At 38.3% G+C, this 25781-nt stretch overlaps 5 protein-coding genes across 7 annotated transcripts; 2 read left to right on the forward strand and 3 right to left on the reverse strand.

Moving 5' to 3' along the window:
* Positions 1-2146: 2146 nt before the first annotated feature.
* On the reverse strand, positions 2147-4575 carry LOC149026400 (labd-13Z-ene-9,15,16-triol synthase, chloroplastic-like). Its single transcript, XM_089143313.1, has 2 exons — positions 3571-4575; positions 2147-3050 (listed from the first exon to the last, which is right to left on the reverse strand). Exons 1-2 carry the CDS (start codon positions 4507-4509, stop codon positions 2424-2426), a joined length of 1566 nt encoding a protein of 521 aa, XP_088999439.1. The 5' UTR covers positions 4510-4575; the 3' UTR covers positions 2147-2423.
* A 3539-nt stretch (positions 4576-8114) lies between these two features.
* LOC149026401 (uncharacterized) lies at positions 8115-11774 on the forward strand. Its single transcript, XM_089146692.1, has 2 exons — positions 8115-8827; positions 9640-11774. The coding sequence occupies exons 1-2, from the start codon at positions 8312-8314 to the stop codon at positions 9811-9813; spliced, it is 690 nt and encodes a 229-aa protein (XP_089002818.1). The 5' UTR covers positions 8115-8311; the 3' UTR covers positions 9814-11774.
* Positions 11775-11797: 23 nt separating this feature from the next.
* Positions 11798-16873, forward strand: LOC149026402 (Transducin/WD40 repeat-like superfamily protein). Its single transcript, XM_089146691.1, has 7 exons — positions 11798-13077; positions 13184-13334; positions 13436-14412; positions 14496-14643; positions 14760-15014; positions 15433-15742; positions 16147-16873. Exons 1-7 carry the CDS (start codon positions 12053-12055, stop codon positions 16296-16298), a joined length of 3018 nt encoding a protein of 1005 aa, XP_089002817.1. The 5' UTR covers positions 11798-12052; the 3' UTR covers positions 16299-16873.
* A 299-nt stretch (positions 16874-17172) lies between these two features.
* On the reverse strand, positions 17173-21792 carry LOC149026403 (protein argonaute 2-like). Of its 3 annotated transcripts, none has more exons than XM_089146688.1 (3): positions 21289-21792; positions 19502-20702; positions 17173-19195 (listed from the first exon to the last, which is right to left on the reverse strand). In XM_089146688.1, the coding sequence occupies exons 1-3, from the start codon at positions 21722-21724 to the stop codon at positions 17767-17769; spliced, it is 3066 nt and encodes a 1021-aa protein (XP_089002814.1). In that variant the 5' UTR covers positions 21725-21792; the 3' UTR covers positions 17173-17766. The 3 variants fall into 3 exon arrangements, with proteins under 3 accessions (XP_089002814.1, XP_089002815.1, XP_089002816.1); XM_089146690.1 differs by having other exon boundaries at positions 17177-19195; positions 19502-20716; positions 21289-21378; XM_089146689.1 differs by lacking the exon at positions 21289-21792 and having other exon boundaries at positions 17176-19195; positions 19502-21254.
* Positions 21793-23463: 1671 nt separating this feature from the next.
* Positions 23464-25466, reverse strand: LOC149026404 (polygalacturonase-1 non-catalytic subunit beta-like). The gene is made up of 2 exons (XM_089143646.1): positions 25311-25466; positions 23464-24441 (listed from the first exon to the last, which is right to left on the reverse strand). Exons 1-2 carry the CDS (start codon positions 25464-25466, stop codon positions 23464-23466), a joined length of 1134 nt encoding a protein of 377 aa, XP_088999772.1.
* Positions 25467-25781: the final 315 nt, after the last annotated feature.

A 25781-nucleotide genomic window follows, 5' to 3' on the forward strand; every position in this document is an offset into this window, starting at 1 on the left:
ACATATTTTGTTAAAAATACTGCAAAGTAAACAATAATATCTTTGAGATTTCATGTAAGTACTACCATTTTGTCATTTTAGTGAATCAATCTATTTCTAAATGTAGATGAAAGAATAATTTATTTAAACAATGTTAATGCATGTCACAATTTCCCACTCTTTTAGTCTTCTACTCTTGTTAGGTATGACATCCTTTTCTCCCTCAAGATTTTTGGTATTTTCTTCTATGAACTTGCTAATAAATACAAACATGACCACAAATAAATAATGGTGCTTACATGTTTGTACGAAAAATATAGGGATTTTTATTGTTGTACCTCACTTACCAATTGAATAATACATATTAGCAATAATTGAATGATAAAAATATTTTTTTCCCCAGAAAGCATATCATTTTTCTTTTGATAAGCAATAAAATTATTCATTAAAGAGTAATCGAATTATGTACGTCTAGTGAGTGAGAGATCCTCGTGAATAAAACAAATAAAAAGGATGGATTCCCTCTAAGAAAAGGAAGAGAGGAGGAAAAGAAGGATTTCCTACTATTAAGATAATTATAGTATTTTTCATGCAACCCTAGTCGAACCTAGGGTTGCCGTAGACGCCATCACTCCATGCTTGGAGGTTATTTTTGAAAGCTCCTCTAAAGCCTTGGCCGAACCAACTACTTTAGGCACCCATCATAATTCTAAGACTCATACTCCATCTCAAACACCTCAAGATCTTCAAAATATTACATTATCTCAACAAGTGAATCACACTCTAGAGTTCTATTTACACAAGGTAAGTATTAGGGTTTTACATTGACAATGTCTCTTGTGTGAATACTTACCTTGTGTAAATGGAACTCTAGAGTGTTAAGAGTCCTAGACTAGTGGTGAACAAAGACTCTTGTATCTATATATAATCAATTTGTGAACAAGGACTATTGTATCTATATATATTCAATCTCAAGGAAGCACATTTCATTCTCAAGAGTTATACTCAAACACATAAGAGACATGGTCAATGTAAAACCCTAATACCTACCTTGTTTAAATAGAAGAGTAATATATACGTACCTTGTGTAAATAGAACTCGTTCTATTTAGACAAGGTAGGTATTAGGGTTTTACATTGACTATGTCTTTTGTGTTTTTGAATACAATTCTGGGTATGATTCACTTGTTGAGATAATGTAATCTTCTGAAGACCTTGAGGTGTGTGAGATGGAGTCTGAGGCTTGAAATCATGATGGTGTCTTAAGTGGTTGGATCTGCCAAGGTTTTAGAGGAGCTTCCAAAATACCCTCCATGCATGGAGGAGTATGGTGATTAGCAACGTTTGGTTTGGCTAAGGTTGCATGATAATTAATACCATAATTATCATTTGCATGAGAAAAACCCATATTATCCTTAACACCTACAATTTCTCATGGAGCTTCAACAAGAAGGAGATGCTTCAAAATCATTTACCAAGATACAACTTAAAGCCTTGTCCTGTTAAACTCTTGTCTGTTCTGACTTAATATTTATGATCCTTCAATTGCCAAGTATTGTGTACCAACTTAAAAGAATTCCATTGGCAAAAAAGATGACAACGTATGTGTTAGCTTCACTTTTGCACTCATTTGAGTGGAAGCTCCCCAGTTGGGTGGAGGTAGATCTTTTAAGAGACCCCTATAACCTAAGTTACAAAAGTCTAAGAAGAATTCAATTGTTAAAAGTAATTAAACGTGAGACATAAAATCCGTCTAAAATAATTGGGTGGGGGCAATGTTCTTGGAGAACTCCGTTCCTATAAATATGTGCAGCATCAAGTCGGATATCATTTACACATTTATATGGGGATAAGACAATTATTTCTTTGGTTCTCAATCCTAGTTTTGACGTAGTGCATATACATGCACCATGGACAAAGTAATCTATGTAAGCTATGACACCATGAGCAAGTAGAAATAATAAAAGAATTCCTAAAAGACAGATGCCTTACAAGAGATAATATGTCTTATTGTCATATAAATATTTTTTTTTTTCTGAAATATATTATATAATGGTTAAAAAAATACTCTTTGATATTATCGGTCTACGGCCTCTCAGGTCAGAAGGTCCCTCTAATCACTGCCAACTTTATAAAAAGGACCTTAAGAAGGAATCATATATGAGTAGTTTGGAGTATACTTAGCCAACTCCATTAAGGTTGAAACTTGACATGCAAAGAAAAATTGTTGCTACAGAATAAACTAACTGCTTATGCAATTGCATGTATTACAAACATCGATATATATATATATATACCAAGTGAAGAAGAGAATAAACCCACATACAGGATCAAAACATAACATGAAATTCTTGAGCACACTTTGGAGAGGCAATATGAAAGCCTCCCAAGTATGAGATTATTGTACAAAATACAGTGAATCAAACATGAAATCCTTCTTATTGATTAAGCATAGAGTTCCGCCTTTGGTAATCTTGGAGTTGGAGTAATTTCAAGTGGTGATGCTATCTTTGAGAGGATTCTATATTTATCCAATAGATCAAGCTTTTCCTTCTTCAGAAGTTCCCAATCAAATGAATGCAGAAGTGAAGCTATCACATAAGAGGCCATCCTTGTCCCTAACGGAATCCCAGGACAAACTCTCCTTCCAGATCCATATGGAAGAAAATTAAAATTGCTTCCCCTATAACTATACTTATCAGAATCAGCCAAGAACCTCTCAGGTATGAACTCTGAGGGACTGTCCCATTCCTCGGGGTCTCTTTGCACTTTCCACACATTTACGAACACATTAGCACCCTTCGGCACAGTATACCCACCAACAGTGCAGGCTTCGCTTGGGCAATGTGGAACCAACAATGGAAGCACTGGATGCAATCTATGTGCTTCTTTTATAATTGCATCCAAATATGGCATTTTGGACAAGTGATGCTCTTCAACTATGTTCTCCATACCAACCACTTGAGTCAATTCTTCTTTGGCTTTCCTCAGTTTTTCAGGGTTTAGTATCAATTCTGCCATTGCCCACTCTAGAGTAGTGGATGTAGATTCGGTTGCACCTGCAATTGCATCCTGATGCATAGCAACATAAGTGTATGAAAACATAAAAACATCAATTCATTCAGGGCACATTTGGTAACGGGCCAAGGAATTCTTTCATTCTCAGAACTCCAAAAAGCATTTGATAAAATGAGTCATTCTTTCGTTTTCAAGAAACGAATTGGTCCAATTTTTGTGTTTGATAAAACTTTTTGTAAAACAACTTTGACTTGTTTTGTCCTTCTCAAAAACAGATTTCATGTCAAAATTACGTCAAACATGACACTCAATCCAAACTTCATTCAAACCCAACTTCTAACTCATTCCCGCTTTCATAAGAAATTATTTATTTATTTATTTATTTTTTAATGTCTCTGTAATCTCAGCCCAAATTTTATCAAACGGTCAAAATTGTGCTTAGATCACAGATAAAACACTAGAAAACGATTCTTGCAAAGAATTTCATTCTTAGAAAATACACACTAAGTTTTTGAATCAGATAATAACTAAGTAATTGCATGAGATAATAAGGCAATGAAGGAAGAGACTTTACCACAAATAAATTCTTGACATGGTCACCGGTCACAGATTTGCCATCTTGCTGCTGAAGCTGTAAAAGGATATGCAGGAAATCTTTTCTTTCATGGTTGTCGTCAGAGCCCTCATCCCTTTTGATCCGCTTATCTAGAATTGAATCAAAGATACGATCCATCTCAGACTTCAGCATCAGAGCTTCACGTTTAACCCCATGTAAATCAAATTGAGCAAGAATAGGAATCACGTCTGAGATATTAGGTTTTGCAACCAATACAATCATTCTCTTTATCAGAGGTTGCAGTTCAGCTGAGAAAGAATCCTTGTCATCCTCACGCAGCATTCCACCACAAGACATGGTGAATAACAAATTAAACATTGTTTTAAGGATCACCTCGCTGATGTTAATCATTTCACCAGTCTTGGAATAGAGTTGTCTCACCATTTTTCTCACTTCGTGTCGACGAAGATGATAACAAGCATCAAGACTCTTGGGACTCATCAGTTCTTGTGTGAATATCCTGCGCATCAAACGCCAATTCGCATCATTGGAGCTCCATGTAATCTCACCGCCGCCATAAGACATGGTTACTGAAGCGATGTTTGGATCACGATTTGCAAATATTGCATCATGGTCTTTAAGGACTTCTTTGGCTATGGAGGATGAGCTCAATACCACACACAGCTTGGGACCCATACGAAGCTTCATGATGGGACCATAGGTTTCAGACAATTTTGCAAAATAGCGGTGCATGCCCTCCTCCATAAATGGAAGAATACCTACAAATGGTAAGCCTCGAGGTCCCGGCGGTGGCTTTCCCAGTTTCTTTGGCATCCAAAAATACCAAGAAACCCAAACCAGAGTCACCAAAAGTAGAATCAGAGAAAAACGCAGTGATGAACCATCTTCTTGAACTGCACCTGTAATCAAGCTTATTATATGATCTACAGTTGTCATGTCTCTATGGAGGAAACTGAGGAGGAAGAGATCAGGATAGCTAAGCTATAGAAGTGACAGATGAGATTTATCTCTTCGTGTTGTTGTGTAAGCAGATGGCATTTCACTTATATAGGTTAGATTTCATGAATGATGACAAAAATAGTCGATAAAATAACAAATCCCATTTAATTGTCACCCTTAAAGTTATAAATCATTATTTCATTATCAAAGGCTCTTCTGACTTTCCATATTTGTTCTAAGAGTGCGAAATGAAAACATTTACCTCATACTGAAATTGCCTCATTGACCCATGGCATAGTGCAACCTATGGTCATTCGAAACTTGTAATTGAGATAAAGTCTCAATCATTCGTTTCACCTCATTTTGCATAAGTTTTTTTTTTTTTTTTTTGGTAAAGTTTAATTAATTACAAAATGAGTGGTCGAGATCTTGTCTCGGTCACAAGTTTCGATTTCGACCATAGGCTGCAATTGCGCACCACCCAAGTAGAGCTCTTCTTAGAGCAACTAAAAGTCATTTGTATTTGTCAAATGTTGCTTCAATGGTGCATCTAACGTGGCAATACCTATAGTGTCTGTCGTCAGATGATCGCCACATGATCTCTTTTAGATTCTAGCCACACAAAATAACATGTGTGAATTATAACAACTTAGGTGAAATGACTAGACTTAATTCGAATTAAGACCAAATAACCAAACTCAACCCATCTTCTTTTCTCCATTGAACCTTCTTTTTTTTCTTTACCATCGAAACTGAGCAATGGTTTAAAATTATGAAGGAGTCAGAATGCTTTGCAGGTGAATTCGCATGCCTGTGAATCCGAGAAGGGCAAAAGAGTGTGTTTGTTGATATAAAACATTTAGTGTTATGGAAAGTAAGTGGATTTGGGGATTTAGGGTTTTGTTTCTTCAATTTAGTTGATTTCATTATTTGTTTGGTTCAAAACGTAAAGGTTGGTATGATTTAGTTCAGATCAAGTTATTAGGTTGGTTTCACTTACTTAAGTTGCTAAGATTTATACATATTTATTTGTGTTGCTAGGATTTAAAGGAATCTTGCTGGCGACCATCCAAAAATGAACACAACAGACACCACTATTAGACGCATCACTGAAACAAGATCTGCTCTTGTCTTATTTCAATTTAATTACTTAACATAAAAATAGAAGACTATTTCAAAATAATTTTAAAATGGTTTAGTTAATATAATTTGTCCCCTAAATGATATATGCTTTCAAATACGCTCTACCAATAGATTTTCAAGATGAAGTCATTGATGTAGCTTTAAAAATATTTTTATGACAAAACGTGTCATTTACCGTTGTATGAAAGATCCAGACAAAAGTAAAGTAAACGACATAAAATAAATACATTATGAGTGTTAAATCAGCTATAATATATATATATAATATCAAAATGACATCAGAAAAAGAAGAATATAAACAAAATTCTGCCCCATCTATATTTAAAGCAACTTTTGAGTATTGGGATGATGGAATCAGATAGCATCTAATAACATCAAGATATGACAATAATGAAATTTTTTTTAGGCTAAATGTGTCGTCTCTCCATTATGTAAGGTACCAAGACTAATATCAGAATAAATAATAATGGAATCAATTAAATATGCAATAATTGATGAATTATATGTGATTGATATATATATATATATATATATATATATATATATATATATATATATATATATATATATATATATATATATATATATATATATATATTTTTAAGCTGTACGGTCTTAATTTGTTTCCCAAATATCGTTAATACACCTGTTAAGGTGACAGTAACACTATTAATTTGTTTTCTCAATTTCGATTGTAGCATCTTTCACGTAACACACTTAAAAAATAAAAAGAAAAGTTGGACACCCTAGTAATTTCCTTCGTAAAAAGAATTCTTGATATTAAGCATTATAGGAATACTTTTCAAAGCATATGCGGCATTTATTTAAAACACCATCTATTTTAATTGTTTAAATAAATAATATATGTTTTTTTTTTAATCTTGGAATTGATGTTTGTTCGGGCCAGTTTATGTATGCCATGACTACATTTAAGGATGGGGTTTTAACATATAATTTAAATTTAATGCTGGGTTTCGCCCATAGACTCAAGAGAATTCAAATTCTTGACATCATACTATAAACTTGATATTTTACCAATTGAGCAAATCCTTGAGGTTTAAATAATTAAATGTAGACCCCTAACTCAATAAATGACATGAGCAAGTATTATAAAAAGGATGGACTCTTATTTTTATTTTATTTTTGTTTATTTGATGTTCGTCACCACGTAGCATCGAATCTTGACTTCTTTAGTAAGAGGCATTAACTAAGGGTTTTCAACACGCAACATTAAATCCTAACTTCTTTAGTAACTGGGGGGCTTCCAACAAAAAAAGAAACCCTAAGCGCCGCTGCTCCTCTTCTCCACAACGAGGGGTTTTGAAAGCTTAAGCGCCGCCGCTTCTTGCTGCTTTTTTCTCTTCTCTTCTCTCCACCTTTCTCCTATCTCTTCATCTCCCTCACCTCTTTCATCTCTCCTATCTCCTCTCACCAATTTTTCCCCCCTTTTGTTTCTCTCTTCTTCCCATTTTGTCACTCACTGCCTCTATCTGTTGATTTCCCCTCTGTTTTTTTCTCCTTTTCTCCCCTGTGTCTTCGTTTCCTTGCATCTTGAAGCTTCCAGTTAAGAAAAATATAATATTAAAAAAAAAAAAAAAAAAGGTTGATGCGAGCTGGAGTTATGCATTATGCGGATATAAAAGATCTACTGCGGCGAGCTTATGTTGGTCTTCTCTTTTTGTTGCTGGTCTCTGCATTTGTAGCTTCGACAAATGGCAGTTTTATAATCGAGATCCAGCCACGTGTGCCTAATGGACTCATCTTCTTTCGGATCCACTGCAATGACAACCTTCTTCTTCTTCTTCTTCTTCGCAATACTAGTTCCACAGCCGAGACAATAGAATCTCCGCCCTTGTGGCGTGTTGTGTTTCCACCCTTGTGATATGTCTATCTCTACCTTTATGGTGTGTTCCACCCTTGTGATATGTCTATCTCTACCTTTATGGTGTCTCCGCCTCTTTGGGTGTTATTAGAGGATACGTTTATCGTATCCATTGTGTTTAATTGTTATTGTGGTTGTTACAACCATTATTCTAGAGGTTTATTGGGCTCAACCATCATTTAGCTTGGATGATCCTGTCTATTGCATGTACAATAATTTGGTCAATTTCATCAATTTCATTCCTCAGTTCGGATCGAACCTTGTACTTTAATGCATCTATCCTTTGTATTTCTTTTTTTCTTTTGTGTGACTATATATCCTCTGGAGTTTATGAATGAACCCTTTAACTTCTTACCAAAAAAAAAAAAAAAAAGTTAACTAAGGGAGATTTCTAGTTAATCACAATTAGGATCCACCCGGCATTAGCAAAGGTCTAATCCAGTTCACTGATGGTCTAACGGGGCAAGGGTGTGACCGGTTCATTGATGGTCTAATCCGGTTTACTGAAATCGAAACCGTGTCAGTACGTGGCTTCGTCCAAAATTTAGCCACCGATGCGCTACACTCAGTCGAGGGAATTTTCTTAACGCGAAAAAAAAGAGAAGCGAATCAATGAATCTTCCACGTCACTGCGGAGTAGTGACGTTTAGTTCTTCACGGGAAAAAGCCTAATTACCCTTTAGCCAATGAATCGAGTAGTGGCTGTGGTGCTTCCCTGTTCTTCCCTTCCGAAGACTCGCAAAACTAGTTGCAGATCGAGTTCTAGAAACGAAGATGTTTCATATTTCGGGAGTTTCTTCTCTGAATCAAACACCGCTACAGTCTGCAAAACCATTTTCCAGTTCTATTTCTTCGTGTTTGTCTTCTCCTGCTGACAGGCCAATATCCCAAATCGCACTCCTGTCGTCTGCAACAAAAACCCTTGCCCCAATTGCAACAAAAAACAGAGACAACACCTTACCCACCATGTCAGAAATAATGGATTCATCAAGAGCCCAGAATCTCGATCTTAAACTCCAAACCTTGGGGCCCTTTTTCAGGATCACCGCGACCAGCATGGAGAGCAAGAGAGAGATTGGGAGGGCAGAAGGGTTAGTGAGGTTGTGGTTGAGAGGTAAGATTCTTCACCTGGATTCTATTAGATTGTACAGGGAGACTCTGGGCATGGAGAAATCAATATTTGGTATTGGGTTGTTCATCGGAGCGGTGGCTATTCGGTATGGCTATGATTGTGGTTGCGCAACTGCAGAGCTTCTCGCCATCAATGACTCGGACCTCTACCATTCCAAGGTTGGTCATTTTTTATTTCCTCTTCTCATGCCTAGTGTTACCTTATCCCGTGATGTTTAGAGTTGTCACTACGCTGCGTTGGCATTCATATTGCCATATTGGTATTGCATTCATATGATCATCCACTCCACTTAATTGGGTTGTTGCCTTCTTGGGGGTAGGGTCCGGATCATCTCCCCATACAATAGGAGTCGGGTTCAACCCAGGATCCATAGGAATTTATCAATATTCAGAGGTTGGCCCCCACTTTTTATAGTGTGGTGGAGTAGTATTAGGGGTGTAAATTTGGACATGACTTGCCCTGAGCCTGCCTTGAATTCGAATAGGGCTTGGGTTCAAGATTTTGGCCATGAGGGTGGGTTGGAGTCAAAATATTTTGGCTCTGGATTAGGCCAAGGGCGGGCCTGAGATTACTCTTTGGCCCGCCGGACCTGTCCTGACCCGTCCTTGATTTTTTGCCCTGATCTTGGCCCTAATCCTAGTTCTAATTTTGTCCTTGATGCTTGATTTCAATAAATTAAGAACATGGACACAAATATGGCCAATCAGGGCTAGGCCAAATATAGGGTCAATCAAGTATAAGGCCAATCATGGCTAGGGACATGGCTAATCAGTGTCAGAGCCAAAGACAAGGCCAAGGCCAATGAAGGCTAAAGATATGACCAATTAAGACTAATTAGGGCAGAAATGGGTTTGGCTGGTCCTTTAAAACTTAGGGTTAGGGACAATAATTCTTGGCTTGTTAGGTTTTACACGAAAATCTGAAATTACATGGTTTGGTTTAATTTAATTTGGTTTATTGAAACTTGTAGCTTGTTAGGTTTTACACGAGAATCGGGTTCAAGGCCGTGCACGAAGTGAGTGGTTCGTCAGTTGGAGACCTTGCTCACATGCTGGTGTGGGGTGGGAAAGGGACCAGAATGGATGCTGACATCGAACATCTTATGATAAAATGGTGCCGGAGGTTCACAGTACTTCACCGTTGAACTTTTTATTCACAACCAACCTGACCAAACAACATTCTCTCTCTGCGGCCCACTTACGGATCTACTCAAACTCTGAGGAGGCCCATTTACGACCCAGAGAACAACTCGTACTACTACTACTCTGTGGCCCAGTTTCTACTTTCTACTTTCTTCCACTGTGAATCGTGTATGTTAGTTTAATATTTGTTCTTCATTCCCAATGCCGAAAAAATGTTTATATTGATGACCATTCTCAATTAAAAGCATTAATTAGGTACCAACCACCACATTCATTTCGTTTTCTTTCTAATTTTCCTAAAATTCATGTCCTGATTAATTTAATAGTTCATCTAATGAAATGATGATCTTTAATTGATCATGGCTCCTTATTATCCTGACTTTGAGTAAAGAAGCAGCTTAAATGCTGCCAATCATCCCTTTCCACCTGTCTCATTGAGATAAGAATCTATCACCTCATTCCACAAGAAGACTTAGCAGAGAGCCAGAGGGAGAGAGAGAGAAGCATGTTACAGTGTTGCGTATAGGACCACATTTCTATTGAAAAGTCAGTGTCGATTGGGTTTCGTAAGATTCTTCAGGCATCCATCCTTGTTTTGTCAATCAGAATTCATGACTTACCTAAGAAGGTTCAGCATTTTGATCGATCAAAACTGATGAAGATTTGAATCCATCAAAGCTGACCACAAAACTGCAGTTGTATCTCATGACTGACTCGCCACAAGATAGATTTTGTGCCTAATAATAATTGTGAGGAAAATTACCTAACCATCTTAGCATTGATCAGAAACGATTGCTCTTCTTGTCACCTTTTAAAAGGGTTCTTGAAAAGGGAAGGGAACTAATCTCTTTTTCCCCTTTTTTTCCTGGGACCGAGTTGTTTTCTTGAAAGTATCATGATCTAAGGGATCCATCCATCCATCCATCCTGAATTCCAAGCATGTTAGCTGTTTATGAAAAGTAAATCTTTCATTTCACTTCTCTTTTTCCTCATGGAAGAACCTTTCAATTCAAAATCTCTTCCTGGAGTCTACTCTGTAATTCAAACTCAGAGTTAACAAACAGAATCAATCCCAAACATGGCGTCAGAAGTCAGGACTAACGTGAGTTTACTCCTGGAGTTTGGACTTTTTTAGGCCGGTCTGCACTTCGAGCCATGTGAAGGTGGCAAACAGCTAAGGCCATAGCCAACTGTTAGAGAATAAGACAAGTACATAAAAACAAGAAAAGGAAAGGAGGAAAAGGGTCAAAGCTGTGAATTAATTATGATGAATGATAATAGGCGTTAAACCCACTTCATCAGAACTGTTTCACCAAGAATAAATTTTGCCTTCTCAAACCAAAACCAAACAAACTCATGGTTTTTCATTTTATTTTGAAATGATGTTCTCTACTGGTTTAACTAACTTTCCCTTCTCGCTCTTAACAACTAAGCAATACGCATTAGATTTTTCTTTTCCAGAAACAAAAAGCTTTTCCAGAAGCACTTCCTTGTACAGGAGAAACAAGCTTGTAAAAGAAAACCCTGAAATGAAGTTGAAGAGCCCCATGTCGTAGGTAACCTTAGCCGTGCAAAGTTGGAAAGTTTAAGCCCAACACGTGAATTACGGTCCATTTTTGGGTCTTCTCCTATAAAGCTTTGACGGCGGCTTATCACAGAAACATTTTTGTCATCTATTCCAGAATAAGCTCTTCTTGCTTCTTGGTGCAGCAGAAGATGCTCCATGTATCATGATCAATCATCAAATCGTATGGGCCATTTCTCATTAGTAGGTCATAGGTACTTGCTTCATATTTTGAATTCTTTGATGCAGTATTAATACTTGATTAGCTTGCAAGTGATTCTTCCAATTGTTCTTTTTTACAAAATGATTATTAGATAAGCAAATCACTAGTTGCCAAGTCAAGAAAAGAAACTAATTTCTGGGTTGACGGCCCTAAAACGTGGGTTTGATACTTGACTATCAATTCCACTATGAACTTTTGTCCTGTAGCTTCAAGTGGAAATCTTCCATGTTTTGGTGGGAAAGCTCAACTGTTAATTCTGGTTTATTTTTTCAAAGAAACGAAGTACAAACAGTTAAAATGCTCAGGATAATCACCAACCACTTCTAGTCCTCATTTCCGTCCTCCTTCGTCCTTCTTTTAGCTGTTCTTTTGTTCTGTTTTGGTTGAAGAGAATGTCTGTACACCTCTTCTTCGCCTCTTTTTCTGAGCTCGAAACCCAGATACAACTCACCAAATGGCATCTTTGAAAGAACTACTAGCTGAAGAAGGAACCAGGTATGCAGAATATCACAAGAACCGAAGGCGGGTGAAATCCAGAGATCGAATTGCTTCTGCAGATTCAATAGTATTGCCAATTTACATCTGCCATGATAGAAAAAGCTTCGATTTCTCAGCCCAAAAGGTTGAGAAGACCTCTACACGGAATGGGTCCTCTGTTGTATCTTATGAAAAAGAGGATTCCAAGTCGAAGAGATCGAATTCAAAGTCATCCAAGAGCGATGGTGAACTGGCTATAGATGAGGTTGCCATTCGTGCTGTGATATCAATTCTGACAGGGTATGTTGGGCGATTTTGTGAGGATCAAAATTTTCGTGAAACATTGCGAGCAAAGTGCTACTCTTGTCTGGTGATGCGAAAGGATGGATCGGATGATGGGGCGCTAGCAAAGATAGAATTAGGAATCAGAGGAGTTGAGAGAGCGGCTGAGAATCAGGAGATAACAAGGGAATCGAAAATCAAGTCTTTGCAGAACCCAAAAAGGTTGTTGAGCACTTTTGCCTCCTTGAATTCTAAGAAAGCAAAGAATGCTTCAAATATCCCAGCTTGTGCAGAGGTTTACCTTTCTATTGTGTACAAAATGGAGAAGAACGACCGGGTATCAGCCAGACATCTTCTTCATGTCTTTTCTGACTCACCATTTCTCGCTAGAACCCACTTACTTCCTGAACTCTGGGACCATTTCTTTCTGCCTCAACTTCTTCATATTAAGATATGGTACGGCAAAGAAGCTGATTTACTCTCGAGTTCAGATTCCCGTGAGAGAGAAAAACAGATGAAGGCTCTGAGCAAGGTCTACAATGACCAAATGAACATGGGTACTTCTCAGTTTGCTCTTTATTACAAAGAGTGGCTCACAGTTGGTGCTAGGGCTCCTCCCATCCCTTCTGTTCCTCTTCCATCAAGACCAAATAATGGACTTTCAGAGAACAAAGAATCCATGTCCTCCCTTAATCTGTGGTCTCCCATCAATGAGAACTTGTAAGTCAGACAGTGCTGTCAAATTATTTCTTAATTAGCTAATAACATTTAATGCTGATTTTTTATAATATCATTGGGAATTGACTTATTGCCTCGTGATATGAAGGTATCAATCAGTTTTTGGTAGAACCCACGATCGGAAATCCTTGGACATTGAAGATGGCAGAAATGGATGCCTAAATGATACAGCTGCTATTGCAAAGAGCGAGAGAGTGTTCAGTGATGAGGACAACTTCAAACTAGGCAGCTCTGTTCATGTGGGTGATTCCTCCTTGCTTTAAATTGACAGAACTTAAATGAGATTTTTTTTTTCTTCAGCATTTTCAAAAAACTTCTGTTTTCTTCCTGACATTGACAGAGTGCCAAGGGAGTTGATCAAAGATCAACGATCAAAAACAACAAAAAGGCAAAAGCAGAGCTATGGCATCAGGCCAAGAAAACAGACTATTTTAGATTATTTTCATGCCGAAATGAGACAGCAACTAGTTTGCTTCAAGGAAGTAATCTGTTCAAGAATGACAGAATCCACAAGCACACAAATTCTCATCTTCCTCCAAGTAATCTCAGTGCTGCAATTTCCATCATTTGCACCTCAGATAGCCTTGGTGACTGCGAGATTGCTATCCGTGTTCTTGCCAAAGCTTGGTTAGACACAAATGGGCATCTGGCAATTAAGAATAAATTATCTAAAGCGCCTCTGATTGAGGGACTGCTTGAGGTTTTGTTTACTTCAGATGATGAGGAGATTCTAGAGCTAACAATCTCAATTTTAGCAGAACTGGTAGCGTGGAATGAGATGAACAGTCAGATAATACTAAATTTTGACCCACAACTTGAAATGTTCTTAAGACTTCTAAGAAGAACTAGTCTATTTCTGAAGGCATGTGTGCTGGTTTACTTACTTAAGCCAAAAGCGAAACAGATGCTATCAATTGAATGGGTGCCACTAGTCCTCCGGGTGTTGGAGTTTGGAGACCAGTCACAGACCTTGTTCACCATTTGTTGCGATCCTCAAAAGGCAGCTTTCTACTTGCTTGCCGAACTTCTTACAGGTTTTGATGAGGATAGAAATGTAGAGAATGCTACAGAAGTCATTTCCATTGGTGGGCTGAGCCTACTGGTCCAAAGACTAGAAAAAGGTGATACACCTAGTAGGATGAATGCTGCTTCTATGATACTCTGTTGCATCCAAGCCGAGGGAAGTTGTAGACATTATTTAGCCAACAGCATAAACAAGTCATCTATTACTGAACTTCTTGTACTTGGAAGTCAAAGTGGGTCCAGGAACAGTGACTGTGTGCTGTCTTTACTAATTGAGTTACTCTGCCTTCATAGGTATGTTCTTGAATACAAGTTCTAGTTTGGGGGTATTTTCAGAGGTTAATTTCATGTCTAATAAAGTTTGCAAACCTGAACAGAAGAACCCAAGCCAACAGGTTGTTAAATGGATTGAAGAATGAAGGTGGCGTTTTGAACATAATGCACATACTGTTGGTCTACCTCCAGCAGGCTCCACTTGAACAATGCCCACTGGTTGCTGCCATTTTATTACAACTTGATCTTCTGGTATTCTTCGCAAGCTGCTACTGCTGTTTCCTTTATTCATGTTTTCATTTCTTTCATTTCATTGGTGTTGCACAGAATTGCAAATAGACCCCAATAGATTAGCAGTTTTGTTGCAGGGAGATCCTCTGGAGTGCAGTGTGTATAGAGAAGAAGCAGTAGATGCCATTATAGCATCTCTGGATTGCAATACATGTGATAAGGTCCAAGAACAATCTGGAAGGGCTTTGTTACTTCTAGGAGGTCGTTTCTCTTACATGGGAAAATCATCAATCGGAACATGGCTGCTGAAGCAAGCGGGTTTTGGTTTTGATGACAGCTCGGAGGACTCATTCCATGGCAAGGAAATAGTCATAGACCAAATTGTGCTATCGGTATGCTTGTTGCTTCACTAAACCAAGGATTGGTTGACTGGGAAAAAGAAACTACAAGATAAAATAGGACATTTTAACACTCTGTGCCAATGGAAGATATAATAAATAGATCATAGCACAAAACCCTAACTCTTCCTCCTTGATCATGTTAATCATCTTCAACAAATTAATTTCTTCAGTGATATTTATTTTCGTTCACAGGTATGTATATTAGTTCTTCCCTTGGGGTGATCCAACCCAAATTTGGCATTTTAAGTGCTCAAGGTCTCTTGGGAACTTGGCTCATGTTACTCAGGCTTACAATCGGATAATGGATTAGATAGCCAAGAGAAATCATGCCTGTAATATTACTGGTGTTTCCCTTTATTCTATTTCATGACCATTCAAGTCAGTCACTATATTCTAACTTTGAATCCAGAATGAAGAAGATGAAGCCACTGAAGATTGGCAGAGGAGAACAGCATATGTCCTGCTCACTAGTGGCAACAAAAGATTCTTGATCGCTCTTTCGAAGTGCATAGCCAGTGGCATCCCATGTTTGGCCTGGGCAAACATGGTAACAGTAGCATGGTTGAGCAGCTTGCTCTCCTCCATTCAGGATGCAAGCCTTAAGTCCATAGCATGCTCGATTCTTGTGCCCCGGCTACTAGAATGTTTAAATTATGAAAAAGCACTTGAGGAGAGAGTGCTTGCCTCTTTGTCATTAATGAATCTCACCAAAAATTCAGGTATGGCATCTCACTGGTTGTGCTTCATTCCAGAGTGTACAATTCATGTCTCTTATGAGAAGCAAAATCCATACTTAGTTAACATTTTGTGACATCATTTATCAGTGATAGCCCAACCCCAGCCACCTGGGGTCACTAAAGATCAATGATATAGGTTAATTGAAATAAACGAGCTCCAATATCAAGATTAGCAACTAAGGGCAATGAACACTAAAGTTTGCCTCATTTGATATTTTCACAATCAGGAAACAGCCATTAAAACCTTGGATATCTTAGTATAGTATGTAGGAAGCATATATAAAGTAGAACCTGCATTGCAGGAGCAGGCTTGTGGAGTACCCTTACATTTATGTACTATCCAAATTCTGAAAATGTTTTTGAATCTTCTGTTTTCAAATTTGCAGAATGTGTCTCCATGATCTCGCAGTTGGATAAAGAGTTGATAGGCCCCCTAAGGAACCTTACCCTCGTAACCTGGACAGCAGAACAACTTCTTTCCATTGCCACGGGAAATTCAAATCATGAGCATCTTGAGCTAAACGGCATGCCACAATAGAGATACTTGACGGAATTGAGAATCTCAATTGCTTCAATGGCAGCTATTCTGGTGGGCTCTCTGCCAAAGTTACACGGATGATTTGTTCTCCTATTCTTCTTCTCCCCTGGCATTGTTTTAGTCCAGTGGCACTGGCCACACCCGATAAGTCAATTTTCTTGATAACCTATGTATATGCACACATCTTACAGTTCAATAGCAAACTTATGGTCAATTTATCAAGTGGGAATGCATTTCTAGAGCCATACGGTTTTGACTTTGCAAGAGGCAGGAGAGGCATTGTTTGGTTGAGGACACAAACCTGCGCAGGCTCTGTCCTTAGTTTGTTTACTATCATTCAGATCGGATATCCAGCTTTCCCATATAACCCATGGTGAGAGGATTTGATGAGAAGATGATTGGTAACGCCATTTTCATCTGGAATCTTCCGATCATCTTCCTTTTTTGTTTACAGTACAATTTCTTGATTTGTTCAGAACTGCTTTCGGGCATCTCCTATATCAGTGTAATATTTTCCTTGTCGTTGCTTCTCTTGGAAGGAATAATGCCCATCTTGCATTTTTGAGATGTACCAATTGCGATTTCATATGTAATGAAACATTTTACCACCAGAGCAAGAGCAAGAGTAATTGGAATATCTATAGACAAAATTATGTCATGTGGCCAATGTAGGGTTGGTAGTAGTAGAAATTCATGCTTCTCAGTGGAGAGGTCGTGGGTTCAACACTTGCAGACAACGACTCCCCCTGAGGATGTAATCAAGGTGTGATTAGTTTATTATTATTACTTCCTTTTTTTTTTTTTTTTTTTACTATTATGATTCCAGACAACAAGCTGTCAAAAAGCCTTGTAGCTTGACTTTATTATTACCAGCTTGATCTCAAGCCATCTCATGAACATACTAAGTAATACATATAATCTCTAAACAGTTGAGCTAAACGAAATTATTTTTCACCACACAGAATGCAAAAGATGATAAATTCTAACAGAATAACGATGGGGAAACGTTGAAGAGAAATACAAGCCCAAATTGACACAAGCTATTTAGAGACTAACTTTAAGATCCACACAGAAAGGGAAGAACCATCTATTTCTATATCAAATAAGAAAGGGAAGCATTACTCTATTAAATCATAAAAGCAGAACTTATTGGTACTAATAACTGAATTTCACAACAAACAACCAACATCAAGTCTCATTTTACTACCAACAAGAGAGTTTAGACTCTAGAACCATCACAATCAGAACATGAAAACACATTAATCCACAATTACAGAACCTTAAAGACATAGTCTCTAAGCCACTTCAACACCACTGAAAGGTAAACTAAGAAACACAACAGTAAACTACAATCTTGTAGATCTGGACAAGAAGATTTTAGATTCACGCACAAACTCCTCAACCATGCATTGCTGGATAGATAAGGAGATTGAATCTGGCATAGTGGATTGCAAGCATTTGAGACCCTTCAAGTGAAGAACATTTTATCCTCCAGATCACTATGCAGCTTGAAATTGTTTGGATCGAAAGTCAACACATTCGATGAAGAAGATGATGACGATGAAGAAGAAGCAAAGTCAGCCTTCCAAGCATCATAGTAGTACCGCACCCTATATGCCAAATTATCAGCATAGTATGCAGGTGGGACCAATGAGACTGGTTTAGTGCAACGAGCATATGTGTAGCACAAGTTGTTTATGATCTGCTGCAACTCATCTGAACTGAACTTGTGATCGTCCCACAGGCAATAGTAGTGAGTGGGTTTGCTTGTTCCCAAGAGTCCGTAGTGGCTACAAAGGTAGAAGTCAAATTCCCAAGGGTGCACAATAATTGTATCCACAACTGTACCTGGTAAAACGTTGCCACCAGCAGCACCCTGTCTGTCATCTTGCGGGAACAGGCGAGTTTGGTGCCGCTTCTGTGCAGTCACTAGTGTAATGGTAGGGAGGTAACCTTCATGCTCAATTGCCTTTCTGAGATCCGTTAATTCTTGGTTCAATACCATATCAAATTGGCCATCACTAACCCCATCTCGGAACACTATGATCTTCTGTGGCTTGACTTTGTTGAGCTCGGCATATTTGTTGATTAGCTTCAAACACATACCTCCAAATTCTTGGATCGTCTCTGAACCACGCTTCTGAAGACGGTATTGCGCTGCATATTTGTTTGCAGCCGGCCAATTTACAGTGGCAACAACAGCTGCAGCAGATGGGCTAGAAGGATCTCCTGGGCTTGGATGATTGACATCAGCCCCAATAAACATCACATGATCATTGCCCTCAAGACGAGGAAGCCGGTCAAAAAGCTCAAAATTGCTGCCTCCAAGCTTTGCATTGATCTTAAGAGCAAGGTTTGACAAGTATTGATCTTTGCTTGCATTGCAATGGTTGCTCAAACAGCATTGTGTCACAATTCCAATCTGTGTCTCACAGATCCACTTGAGAGCCTTATAACCAGCATGTTTACTTGTCATTGGACAGACTAGAATCTGTAACTGTTGTTCTGCCCTATTATATACACTTTGGAGAAGCTTACGAAGTCTGTCAGTATCAGAGAGCACATTCATATCAGACTGTTCAATAAAAAGAGGTTTCTCCATGCGCATCCCCAGTTTATTGCATTTCATCACTAATGATGGTATGAATCTATCATAGTTCAGCTTGAACCTCCGATCAGTAAAAGTAAAATCAAGGATCGCCCATCTTCCAATAGCCTTCCCTTCCACTACAGAATTACCAACCAGATTCCACTGACGATCTTCCCTCCTCAGAGGGAATTTACAAGCTCTGCCACTGGTGTTACCAAGTTTTAGATCTGGTGCTCTGATTACACGGCCAGTCAGCTGTGTCATTTCTGTGCTAGCTCCAATTTCACATCTGTGCACCAAGTCCCCACTGTTTTTTCGGGAAAAAAAAAAGGAAATTAAAAAAAAATCATAGCTCTATATTTTGATCCCGAAGACGTCAAAATTTTCAAAGGAAACGGAAAGTCCTTAAGAAACAGTTACAACACAAATCAGAAAATTAAGAGGTCTAAATAGGATACAGAAATAGTTTATGTTGACAAGTCCCATTGACTCAGGTACTACCAACATCCAATGGATTATTAATTTTTCATTTTGTCCCCTTCTTCTGTTCTTTGTGTATTTGTGTGTGTTTTGGGGTTGTGGGGGGAGACAATTTCGTTGTAGCTATACATACCTGAGAGGCCCATCAGGTGCTTTAACAATGTCAAGTATTATCCTTTTTCTTAGTTGAGGCTTTGCCAAGGACATGTCCTTCAACGTCCTTGCTCCATCAAAGTCAAGCTCTTCCTTTGGAAACCTCTGCCCTTCTACCAACTGACAATACTCCATAGGTACAGCATTTATCTGATCATTCTTTCCCAAATCCAAGCATGGAAGATTTTTAAATTCAATTTCCTTGTTGTATTTGTCCCTGAAATAATTAACCAGCCTTACGTTCTGAGGTGGATTACTACCTTCCCGATCTTCAATTGGGAAAATCAGATCATTAGCAGTTTGCCTCGTTAATCCCTTGATCGTGTACTTCTGCTTGGTTACCCTGTGAGTCACTGTCACCTTCAATCCTTTCAATGCCTTTTCAACGTCGCGCCTCAGCTGAATATTGCGACAACCATTACTTTTCAGCCAATCAATTTCGACCTGTAAATGTTCAGAGATAAATTCAAGCACAGAGATTGCCTTAAAGAATGGTAAAACAGAGTAGTCTACACATAGTGATAGACCCTGAGCAGTGGGCTTCAAGCTCTGCAGGAAGCCCCTATAAGCTGCAATACCACCACCAAGATCACCATCTTGGTCGTATCCCTTGGAGTAGAAGCCCTGGCCAACTTGAACACGATGCTGCTTTGGGTGCTCCTTCATGAAAAGATCCAATCCATGCAATACTGCACGAGGACTATGTAGCAGAGCGCCATTGAAGAAGTCTTCCAAACTTCTAAGCTGTAGTTCCTTCACTAATTCTATAGTGAAACTATAGGATTTAGTAATCTTCCCCTTAGGGATATCCACCTTAAATTTCCCGATGGGTAGTTTTACAATACTAAAGATGATCTTTCCCCCATCATAAGCGGTCATGGACAGAGGAAACTGTGCTGGATCATCAGAGAATACTTTGTTTTTCACAGAACGTATTTCTGAGTTTGACACTCGCGGAGGCCCACCAAGCCTAGATGGCATCTCTGGCTCCACATCAATGTTGTATTGAAGCAGAGTCACTTGAGGATTGAAATTGAGGAGAAAATGATTAGCCAAAAGGCGAACTGTTCTCGGGCTAGATTTTCCACCATTATCAGGCCGTCTTACTGGGACAACATTCCCAGACTCGGGAGAATGTAAATGAGAAATATCTAGAGATCTCATGCTTGAAACTGTTGCATCTGTAGAATGTGAACTAAACAGAAACATTAACAATGTTTATAATGAATATATTATTTTATTATTATAGCTTAAAAGTAAAACAAAAAAAATATAGTTAAAAAAAATTAATAAGTAACTTTTCCACAAGATTCCTTATATAGTTATATTTTCCCAAATAAGAGAAGGAAAAAAAAATAAATGTGTTTGGCATAAAAGAATTTACAAATGCAAATCTTCCCATAAAAAGACGACCATCTCATGGTTCTAGCAAGAAAGCTATTTGTAGCTATTAGTTAACACTGCAAATCTTCCCAAAATAATACATATCAAGACGCGTATGGAGAAGTTAAATTTTCAAATTACTAAAAATTCAGGCACAGCTTGCATAATAACAAAAACACAGTCAATATCATGATCTGAAGTTTCGGCTTTAAGTTCGTGCTTGTGTTTAAAGCTTCTTTTAGGATGCGTTTGAGAACAGTCATTACAATTGTAACAAATAAAAGTCGAAATCATATGATGTTCCTATGCAAACCGAGAATATAATACAACAAATTAACTGGTTAAACTAACTGGAGTAGAATGTTAGAAAATCAAGTTGCATACCTAACACGGATTCAGAACTCCTTGAAGCACTAGGACTATGACCAGAAGCTCCTCTTCCGCTTCCAGAACCACTGGACTCGCCACTTCCACTCCAAGCCCCTTTACTACTTCCTTCCACCGCAGGCCTCCAAGCTGAAGCCGATCTAGTGGATTCTGCAAATTGACCTTGACTTGAAGTGGATCCCTGTCTGAAAGGCCGATCATAACCGGAGATCGGAGTTCTAGCTTGGCCTTGATAGGAACTACTAGGTCCTACAGGTCTATATCCATGTTGACCAGAGAAACTCTGGTAGTTAGGCCGATTTGAAGGATCGTTCTGCTGTTGATCACGATTTTGTCCTCTCCCTCCGGCTCTGCCTCCCCGTCCACCACCTCTAGGGGTCCTTCCTCCTACTCCTCTCCTACCGGCTCTTCCTCCTCTCCCGTAGTTCTCCATTGAAGCAGAAAAGTGAAGCTCTAGCGCGAAAACGCGGAACTGAAAAGACTCGAAAACTTGGAGAATAAGCAAAGAGGGATGTACATCGAAATGGAAGGGGTTCGTATTTATAGAAATAAAATATAAATATTTTTATTTTAGGAAAGGAAAGTTGAAAATTCTTACCCACTCTTTTCTTACCAAAGAAAAAATCTCTTCTGATTACCCAAAAAACACAGAAAATCTCCACACATGATCAGATACGGGTAAACTACCCGGAAGGTACCACCAGTCCAAGGTAAGGAGTCTAGGGACTATGGAGAGTCGTGGTTTTCACTTTTCAGGAAAAAAGGTGGGTCGTGGATTTGTTACACCGACCCGTTACAGGTGGATCTTCTTGATAAGGATTCCAATCAGACGGGACTCAGAAACACACTCGTTGGGCATAAGAGAGTCTAATCGAACCGTTTGATGGAAGTGGGAGTAAAGAGATTCCAATTAGACCGTTGTGAATATGAGGGTGTGCATTGCGATAATAGAGACATGGACTCGTTATTGACTCACTTGAAAGGAACAGGAAATCCCGGGTCTGGATCACGATACAGTAAAGAAGTAGGGCCTACTTGCAAATATTAAAAAAAACAGAAAAAAATTTAGTGGAAGCTATCCCAACTACTATTCGCAACTTGGAAAGGAAATCCCTTGGAACATGCCAAATGCATGTGATTATGACGCGTAATAGAATTAAAGTGATCAGTCCAACATGCCAATTATATTTGATTACGACATGTTAATTATATTTGATTACGACATGTAACAGAATTAAAGTGATTCATTGACTTAGATATTCTATGGAGTAAAAGGTTTCCGATTTAACCAATGAGAGTTGGTACATATGGTAAGTAGCTTGGTCCGCTTAAACAAGGTTTCGATATTGAAATCTTGTAGATGCAAAAAATCTCCGTTGGAAGACTCACCCACCACAGCCGGGTATGCTACCCGGGTCGAACACGGATTAGTCATGGCAAAACCTTGAAAACCGGGGTTCGCAAACCAAAAAAAAAAGTCTCTGATTTAAAAACTAAAATTGAGAAAAGAAATAAAAAGAACGAGTTTTGTAACTGGGTAGGGTTTTTATTCTTTGGAAAGAAAAAAAGGAAATAGTAGCCAGGAAGGATTCACATTGATACATTTTCTTTAATTCTTGTGAAACACACAAAATGACTTATAACAGAATACGGAATACTACTTTTAAAGTGAAAAGTTATTTTCCCAGATTTGACAAAATTCCTTTCATACTGAGATCCAACCGAATGACAAGCTGAGAATTTCAGATTACATTATTACAATGAGATTGAATGGGCCAACAAGTCCTACCTGGGACGGACTGGGCCTCTTGGGCTAGAGAATGGGCCAGACTATTTTCATTCCTAGAAACAAAAGCAAAATTACAAATATAAATGATATCATCCCAAATAATTGTTTTAAAATGGGCTTCGTCTTGATGGGCTGAGGGAAAGATATAAATTTCTTTAGATTTCAAGTTGTCATCTACCATGAAGCTGCAAATCTGAAGAACGAAAATATGTATCGAAACGTGAAGACATAATCTTACCACAAAAAAAAAAACCGTGAAAGACATAACAGGAAAGCCAAACTAGATCATTATTTATGTTTTCATCAAATAGCACAAGTAATAACGCCAATTAGGAAGAGAAGAACAGAATAAGGATGGTCAGATCTTCAAAAGCTGATCAGTATTATAGGTTTTTGGTCCAAACCACTCCATTCTCATTTACCCAATGACAAACTTCAATAAGTCCTGGTCCATAACCCAATAACTTGAAAGAAAGATGGTTCGGATGCCAAGTTTCCGTGTCATAATGGCATGCCATGATTGCACGATTTACTTTCTTCCAAGCATGTATATCAACTGCGTATAATTTAACTTTTTGTAAAACGTGACAGTAATAGACTTGAAATATGAATGGCGTACTATGACATAAAGCTGGTGCTTCGGTGAGGTTTCCATAGATGAGTTTCACGGCTCCAATTGTGACATTTTCATAAGATCCTTCAATGTTCTCAGTACTCCATCCTTGAACATGGTTTCCTAACTCTCTAACAACAAAATCAATGAGATCCTCTGCAGAAGTCAGACAAGTGCTTTGCACACCTCTAATTGGGCTTTTTTCATCGCATATATTAAGGGTCTTCTTAATATATTCATCCATGCTTGATCCATCCACCACACCAAAAAGATTCTTCAACTCATTCATCTGAGCAAAGGAAAAAGGAATTGTTGATGCTAGAGATCGCGGCAGAAATGATTTATACGACATTGGGTCCCTTAGGTCGGGGACACGAATGGAACTTCCCTCTTTCACCATTGATTCTCGAAAATAGGGTAATCCTCCTTGGCTAGCAATCGACAGAGGTATTTTATCTGGAATAAGTTCATACTTCAGTTTGATATCATTCCATTCTGCTAGTGGTGGAAGACTCGCATCACCCATTATCTTCTTCACTAGTGCATTTGTATAACAAGCAATATTAGCTTGCTTACAAAATGAACGTAGATGGGAAGACAATTCTCTATTCTCTATAAGATTCTTATAAAATGATATTTGATTGGAACTCAATGGAGAAGTCTTTGTAGTTAACGAAAGTGGAATGTGTAGAACATCATGAATGTGTTCTTCCCAATATTGTGACAAGGCATTTTCAGCTTGAGAATCCTGTAAATAAATTAAGTAAAATAGAACCAAATAAGAAAGGTGAAATAAGAACACATTTAAAATGAATGGACCTTACCCTGAAGTGGGCTACCATCAAAAGTCCGAGCAACAAGCTGAGATGCTTCATGGTGAAACTGAAATTGAGAATGAAAGGAGTTTGATTTGATGGATGGAGAGCGGGGTTTTGAATTTATATAGATGGAAAAATTTCTCTGTTTTTGGGTTGTATGAATTGTTTCTTTATTTGCTACTTCGGGCAGGTTTTTGAAGGTAAGGTGCACATTTCACCTTTGTTCCATAGACAAAAATTTTTTTTCCTTTGGAACCTCCATGACAAAAGTTCATCGATGGTAGGCAAGGGCACATTCAGACCAGCGTTGAGTTTGGTAAAAAGTCACTTCGCGAGCAGAGTTGGGGGGAAGCTACGACTGATCTTCTTGTCCGCACATTTCTGAGTAGATATTTGTGGTGATCAAGAAATTCCGCCAGCCTGCTAGTGCTTCTCCGCATGTTTGAGAACAATATTTCTGTTCCATGCGACAAACTTTTTAGCTTACCGAAAGGGTAAAAAGAGTGAGGAAGATGTTTCTGTTCCAACATACTTTAACAGTTTAACTGGTTGCTAATGCCAACTAAACATTGTGGGCAGCTTCAATATTTCTTTTTGTAACTTTGAATTAGAAGGAAAAAAAGTTACATTCATGCTAAATTTCACATACAAAAGGGTATAGTCCTGCCAAAAAATCTACTCTAGCATTAAGCTCGTGGACAACATGGTGAAGCCCATATTAACAAAATCGTCTCAATGAGCCTTGTATGTCACAAACATCTTCTGATGCATACTAGGGTATGCTAAACCTCCCTAAAACCATCACAACAACATCCAAAAAATAGGAACGAATTTGGATTTTTTGGATAAAATGCTCCAAAGCTATAATTAGTCCTCTACGAATGGCCGCAAGCTCCATGCAGAGGACATTTGTTTCTAAACACCTACTAGCAACAATGAAGATAACTTCACCCATCTCATTTCTTGCAAGAATCCCATAACCTTCTTGATTCCCCAGGATAGAACCCTCACAATTAAGAGAAACCCATTACACAAGTGGCCAATTCCAAGTTAGAGCACATGGTCTGGAAATCCTATATTGCATCTTGATCTTCCGACGATGAAATAAAGAACAAAATTAGTCATTATCTATGACTAAAGTTACTTCCCCAAGGAATCTCAATCTCGTATCATAAGTAATACGCTTTAAAACACCAGTGTGAGTCTTTGACTTCTCCTGAAAAATGCGGTTATTTCTTTACATCCAAAGACGATAGAGAAAACAACAAAA

Source organism: Hakea prostrata, chromosome 2 (assembly GCF_041222555.1).
Source record: "Hakea prostrata isolate BN-2017 chromosome 2, UWA_Hpros_2, whole genome shotgun sequence".
NCBI lineage: Eukaryota > Viridiplantae > Streptophyta > Magnoliopsida > Proteales > Proteaceae > Hakea > Hakea prostrata.